The sequence below is a fragment of the Eimeria necatrix genome, genomic scaffold (assembly GCF_000499385.1).
Source record: "Eimeria necatrix Houghton genomic scaffold, Enh_scaff775, whole genome shotgun sequence".
In the NCBI taxonomy this organism is placed as follows: domain Eukaryota; phylum Apicomplexa; class Conoidasida; order Eucoccidiorida; family Eimeriidae; genus Eimeria; species Eimeria necatrix.
The window spans coordinates 11,067-17,303 of NW_013651755.1; the positions used below are offsets into that span (position 1 = coordinate 11,067).

Genomic DNA, 6,237 nt, shown 5'->3' on the forward strand with positions numbered 1-6,237 from the left:
CTTGTTGCAGCAGCAGCCATCTGGTCACCAGCAGCAGCAGCAGCAGCAGCAGCAGCAGCGAAGAGGTGTCCTTTGGACGCACGATTTAGCTCCCGCTGGAGCTGCACTGCCGGCAGCAGCAGGAGCTTGCTGCTGCTGCTGCTGCTTGTGCTGCTGCTGCTGCTGCTGCTGCTGCTGCTACGATGGACATCCAGCAGGTGTGCCTCAGCAGCGCCGTCAGCGGCTCTCTTGTCGCTTTGCTTTGCACGCCTTTTGATGTTGTGAAGAATTACTGGCAGTACACTTCCGTTGCTGCTGCTCCTGCTGCTGCTGCTGCTGCTCCTGCTGCTGCTGCTGCTGCTCCTGCTGCTGCTGCTGCTCCCGCTGCTGCTGCCGCTCCCGCTGCTGCCGCGTGGCGGTTCAACGCCGCAGCCGCGGCTGCAGCGCCCTGGCGGGAGCTGCGCGCCGCCGCCGCAGCGAGCAGCAGCAGCAGCAGCAGCAGCAGCGGGGCCCCCAGCAGCAGCAGCAGCAGCAGCAGCAGCAGCAGCAGCAGCAGGAGCAGCAGCGTGAAGGTGGCGGTGAGCCTGTACCGCGCGAAGGGGCCCCTGGTGTTCTGGAGAGGAGTGGGCCCCGCCATTTGCGTTTTAGTTCCTTCAAATATTATTTTTTTTTCTCTTTTCGAAAGAAGAGACCCCGAGGGTTCTGCTGCTGCTGCTGGCGTTGCTGCTCGCACTGCAGCAGTGGTCTGCACGGCCCCCGTGGAGCTGGTCCGCACGCAGCTGCAGGCCCGCTGCTGCGCCCCCCCCCCCTGCAGCAGCAGCAGCAGCAGCAGCAGCAGCAGCAGCAGCAGCAGCAGGAGGGGGCCCCGCAGCGCGGCGCTCGCGCTGCTGCAGCAAACCCTCAAGGCCGAGGGCCTCGGGGGCCTCTTCAAAGGAGTCCTTCCCACAGTAATTCGCGACGCGCCTTTTTCTGCTTTCTACTGGCCCCTCACTGCTGCCACTTCCGAGGCCCTCTCCCGCCTCTTCAGCAGCAGCAGCAGCAGCAGCAGCAGCAGCAGCAGCAGCAGCAGCAGCAGCACGGCGCAGGAGTTCAGGGACAGGGCCCTCATTCCCTTCCTCTCGGGGGCCTCTTCAGCAGCAGTTGCTTGCGTCCTCACCCACCCCTTCGACGTCCTCAAGACCCGCATCCAGTCCGCCCAAATGGGGCCCCCGGGGGGCCCCCCCCGGGGGCCCCCCGCCCCGGGGCGGCCCCCAGACCCCCCCGGGGGGCCCCCAGGGGGGCCCCCGGGGCCCGGGGCCCCGGGGGGGCCCCCAGGGCCTCTGGTGGGGCCTCCGAGCTGCTGCAGCAGAAGTCTACGGGGCCCAGGGGCTGCGGGGCTTCAGTGTGGGGCTGCTGCCGCGGCTGCTGAAGATTGTACCCTCTTGTGCTGTGCTGCTGGCCACTTACGAGGCCACGAAGGCCCTCTGGGGGTCTTCGCTGCTGGACCAGACCTGAGCTGCTGCTGCTGCTGCTGCTGCTGCTGCTGCTGCGGCGGCGGCGGCGGCGGCGGCGGCGGCGCGGTCCTGCTGCTGCTGCTGCTGCTGCAGCAGCAGCGGCAGGCATTTAGGGGCAGCTACGAGCTGCACACGCGGCGCGCTGCTGCAGCAGCGCAGCGCGCCGCGGCCAATACCTGCTGCTGCTGCTGCTGCTGCTGCGGCAGCGGCGAGCTGCAGCAGCAGCAGCAGCAACGGGCTGCTGCAGCAGCAGCAACGGGCTGCTGCAGCAGCAGCAATGTGCTCTTGACTCTTTACGTAGCGCGCCTTAGTCCTTTCTGTCAACGGCCAACGCCCAAGCTGCCTGGCTAGCTAGCCAGCTAGATAGCTAGCTAGCCAACAAGTTAGCTGGCTAGCTGGCTAGCTAGCTAGCTAGGTAGCCAGCCGATTAACTGGCCGGCTAGCTAGCTAGCTAGCTAGCTGGTTAGCCAAGCGGCTAGGTAGGCAGCTGCCTAGCTAGGTAGATAGGTAGCTAGCTAGCTAGCCAGCTAGCCATCCGACTAGCTAGCTGGCCACCAAGCTGGCCAGCCAGCTAGCTGAGACACAGCAGCTAGCTAGCTAGGTAGCTAGCTAGGTAGCTAGCTAGCTAGCTAGCCGCAGTCATGCACAGCCTACACAGCTAGCTGGCTAGCTAGGACCTAGCTAGTTAGCTGGCTAGGCCACTGGCCGCCTAGCTAGCCAACTAGGCCACTAGCCTCCCAGCTAGCCAAGCTTCTGGCTAGCTGGCTAGCTGGCTAGCTGGCTAGCTAGGCCATCAACCCTCCCCCCGCACCCCCCGACTAGCTAGCTGCTAGTTAGAAGGCTAGCTGGGCAATAGCTAGCTAACTGAGCGGCTAATGAATGGCTTAGCTAGCTACTTAGCTAGCTAGCTAGCTAGCCAGCTAGCCAGCTAGCTAGCTAGCTAGCTGGCTGTTGCAGCAAAGTGAAAGATTAAACACCTGAATGTAATAAAGTCGAGGCACTGCAGCCTCAAATCGACCCCCGGCCTGGCCCCGGCAAAGCAGCAGCAGCAGCACTGCTGCTGCTGCTGCAGCAGCTGCAGCAGCAGCACTGCTGCTGCTGCAGCAGCCAGGGACGCACACAGGAAAGCCGGCGTGGGTGCCTCTGTCGCTGCGCATTGGCTGTGACGCTGCAGCAGCAGCACCTGCAGCAGCAGCAGCTCTTGCTGCTGCTGCTGCTGCTGCTGCTGTTCTACCTTCGTACTTCCCTCTTCTACGGGGAGTTCGCCCACCCCAGCTGCTGCTGCTGCTGCTGCTGCTGCAGCATCTGCCGCAGGGCAAAGTCTTGGCGCCACCTGGCAGCATCTGCTGCTCCCCAGAGGCCCAGCGGCGGCAGCAGCAGCTGCTGCATGCGCTGCTGCTGCTGCCTCTCCCTGTCTTCTGCTGCAGCAGCAGCAGCAGCAGGCCCCACAGGGTCGTCGTACATCGTGGGCTGCGGCGCGGGCGCCTCCTTCTGCAGCAAGTCCCCGCTGCTGCTGCTGCTGCTGCTGCTGCTGCTGCTGCTGCTGCTGCTGCTGAGGGGGCCCCCCAGGGACAGCATGATGAGGGCCCCGTCGCTGAGGACCCTGGCAGCAGCAGCAAGGGCCTCTTCTGCTGCTGCATGCTCCGCAAGGCCTGCTGCTTCCAGCTGCTGCCTGCAGTAGCTCTCAACTGCAGCAGCAAACTCGCGGTGTGCTGCTGCTCTTGCTGCTCGCGGCTGCTCTGCTGCTGCCAGCAGCAAAGGCCTCCACTGCGAGGCCCACAGCAGCGGCACTTGGGCCATAATGCGGGCCACGAGGCCCTCGGGTCCGGGGCCCTCGAGTTCGGCTGGGGGGCCCCCCCGGGGGGCCCCCCCGCGGGTGGGGGGCCCCCCCTTGAAGGGGGGGCCCCCCTTGAAGGGGGCCCCCCGCGGGGACCCGGGGGGCCCCCGCCGCCGGGCCCCAGCCTGGGCTGCAGCGGGGGAGGCCCCCCGGCGCTGCTGCTGCTGCAGCTGCTGCAGCTGCTGCAGCTGCTGCTGCTGCTGCTGCTGCAGGCCGTCCACCCGCGCCACGGGCACTGGGCCCGACGAGGGCACTGCTGCTGCTTGCTGCAGCAGCAGCAGCAGCAGCAGCAAGGGCCCGGTCAGCCAGCAGCAGACCATATTGCCCGGCGAAGCTACTGCCGCGAGACTTCAAGTCCCCGGCCACGGCTCCGAAGCACCTGCTGCTGCTGCTGCTGCTGCTGCTGCTGCTGCTGCTGCTTCTTTTGCAGCAGCTGCGCTGTAGGAGCTGCAGCTGGGCAGCTGGTGCTGCTGCAGTTTCTGCAGCAAAGGGAGCCGATGGAAGGCTGTCTGTGTCTTACGTGGCTCGATGCAGAGCTGCTGCAGCTGCTGCAGCTGCTGCAGCAGCAGCAGCAGCTGCAGCAGCAGCAGCAGCTGCAGGGTTTGGAGCCAGTGGTTAGGGTGAGGGCGGTTTCTGCAGTTGAGCGCAGCAAGCAGCAGCGCGGGGGTTTTGAGTTCCTTTTGTCCTTCTGCGGGAGCGGGAGCACTCGCTGCAGCAGCAGCAGCAGGAGCAGCAGCAGCAGCAGGAGCAGCAGCAGCAGCAGCCGGGGAGAAGCGCGGTTTGGGGGACGCTGGAAAAGCTGCTGCGAGTCAAAGAGAAGCAAAAAAGGGAAGGAGTTGAGGGTTTATGAAGGGAGTTGATCTGCTGCTGCTGGAGCTGGGAGAGGAGGGTCGACGGGCGGTGGGTGGCGCAGGGCTGCTGCTGCTGCTGCTGCTGCTGCAGCAGCAGCTGCTGCTGCTTCGGGTGCTTCTGCGAGGGTTGCTGCTGCTGCGTTTGGGTCGGCGGCTGCTGCGCAGCTGCAAAACAAATTAATGGGAGGTTTGAAAGTTTAAAAAGGAAGAATTGGTGTCCCTTGGGAGTAGGGAGTGGAGAAGTTGGGGGAGTTTGGTCTGCTGCAGCAGCAGCAGCAGCGCACTAAGACTGCAGCAGCGGCTGCTGCAGCGGCGGCGCAGCGGCGGTGCGTCGGGGGCAGCAGCAGCAGACGTTGCGTTTGGAGTTTTTGTGTTTTATTTTTGAATAGGATTTAAAAAAGAGGGGCCTTTTGGGACTAATTGGTTGGTTGCAGCAGCAGCAGGGTCTGCAGCAGCAGCAGCAGCAGCAGCAGCAGTTGGGGAGTTGCTGGGGGCGTTCGATCGCGTGCGCAGCCGCAGCAGCTGCCGCCGCCTCCGCGGCCGCCGCCGCCGCAGCAGCAGCAGCTGGAGCCGCAGCAGCAGCAGCAGCAGCAGCCGCCGCAGCAGCCGCAGGGTCCGGCAGGTTATTCGGCTGTCTGCTCTAGGCCGCCTTGGCAGCGGCAGCAGCAGACCAGCAGCATCAGCAGCAGCAGCAGCAGCAGCAGCAGCACAGCAGCAGCAGCAGCAAACAGTGTGGCATTGAATTGGTTGGTTTGTCGCCAGCCAGCCTGCTGTGTTGCGGTCGCTAGCTGCTGCTGCTGCTGCAGCTGCTGCAGCGTGCGGCGCACAGACAACAACAGCAGCAGCAGCAGCAGCAGCAGCAGCAGCAGCAGCAGGAGGGGGAGGAGAGACGGGGAGAGCAGTTGCTGCCTTGTTGGGTGGGACCCTTCCCATGGGCACTCGCCACACACAATAGAACTCAATAGAAAACAATAGCAGCAGCAGCAACAATAGCAGCAGCAGCAGCAGCAGCAGCAGCAGCAGCAGCAGCAGGGGCGGGGAGGCTTGAGGATGGGTGCGTGCAAGAGCAAGTCCCGGGCGAAGCGCCCGGAGGAGCCTCCTCCTGCAGCAGCAGCAGCAGCAGCAGCAGCTGCTGCTTCCCTCAAGGAGGAGGAGGCCTCTCCCGCCCCCTCCTCTTCCGCAGCAGCAGCAGCAGAGCCCATCCCCGCCTCCTCCCCAGCAGCAGCAGCAGCAGCAGCAGCAGCAGCAGCAGCAGCAGGAGCCTCCCGCGGCAGCAGCAGCAACGGCTCCCCCGCTCCCTCGGCTGCAGCAGGCGCTGCAGCAGCGAGTTTGGCTCATGAGGAGCTGGTTCTTGGCCCATCCGAATCCTCCGCAGCAGCAGCAGCGCAGCAGCAGCAGCAGCAGCAGCAGCTGGTGGCGCGCCCCGCAATAACATTAGCAAATGGAGTGACTTACGCGGGCCAGTGGCTCGGCAGCCTCAAGCACGGCTACGGCGTGCAAGAGTGGCCCGACGGGGCCCGCTACGTGGGCGAGTGGGCCTTCGGCTGCGCCGAAGGCCACGGTGTCTTTACACATGCCGACGGGGACTTCTACGACGGGGAGTGGCGCGGAGACAAAGCTGAGGGGTTTGGAGTGTACAGACACTCGGACGGGAGCGAGTACAGGGGGGGGTGGAAGGCGGACAAGAAGCACGGCGTCGCTCGCGAGCGATGGGCGGACGGGTCGCACTTCGAGGGGACTTACAAGGAGGGCAAGAAGGAGGGAAAAGGGACTTTCACTTGGCCAGAAGGCTCCAGATATTGCGGAGACTTCAAGGGAAATGCCATAGAAGGCCAAGGCCGATATGTGTGGGCTGATGGGCGGAGTTACAGGGGGCAGTGGCGGGCCAACCGCATGCAAGGCTTTGGGGCTTTTACTTGGCCGGATGGGAGAAGGTATGTTGGGGAGTATTTTAATGACAAAAAAGAAGGATTTGGGACCTTTTTTTGGACAGATGGAAGGACTTTCGAGGGGAGGTGGAGGGGCGGGAAGCAGCACGGAGTCGGGAAGTTCACAGCCCGCAGCGGGGAGGCCAGGC

The 6,237-nt window shown here is 64.7% G+C and overlaps 4 protein-coding genes across 4 annotated transcripts; 3 read left to right on the plus strand and 1 right to left on the minus strand.

Annotated features, from left to right (window-relative positions):
* Positions 1-182: 182 nt before the first annotated feature.
* Positions 183-1,823, plus strand: ENH_00075360 (mitochondrial carrier family protein, putative; the record flags this gene model as incomplete). Its single annotated transcript, XM_013577659.1, has 1 exon — positions 183-1,823. The coding sequence occupies one exon, from the start codon at positions 183-185 to the stop codon at positions 1,821-1,823; it is 1,641 nt and encodes a 546-aa protein (XP_013433113.1).
* A 900-nt stretch (positions 1,824-2,723) lies between these two features.
* On the minus strand, positions 2,724-3,629 carry ENH_00075370 (hypothetical protein, conserved; the record flags this gene model as incomplete). The annotated part of the gene is made up of 1 exon (XM_013577660.1): positions 2,724-3,629. One exon carries the CDS (start codon positions 3,627-3,629, stop codon positions 2,724-2,726), a length of 906 nt encoding a protein of 301 aa, XP_013433114.1.
* Positions 3,630-3,806: 177 nt separating this feature from the next.
* ENH_00075380 (hypothetical protein) lies at positions 3,807-4,902 on the plus strand (the record flags this gene model as incomplete). The annotated part of the gene is made up of 3 exons (XM_013577661.1): positions 3,807-4,087; positions 4,223-4,347; positions 4,550-4,902. 3 exons carry the CDS (start codon positions 3,807-3,809, stop codon positions 4,900-4,902), a joined length of 759 nt encoding a protein of 252 aa, XP_013433115.1.
* A 308-nt stretch (positions 4,903-5,210) lies between these two features.
* ENH_00075390 (MORN repeat-containing protein, putative) lies at positions 5,211-6,237 on the plus strand (the record flags this gene model as incomplete). The annotated part of the gene is made up of 2 exons (XM_013577662.1): positions 5,211-6,094; positions 6,154-6,237. Coding segments are annotated over 2 exons (968 nt in total), but the record flags the coding sequence as incomplete, so codon positions are not given.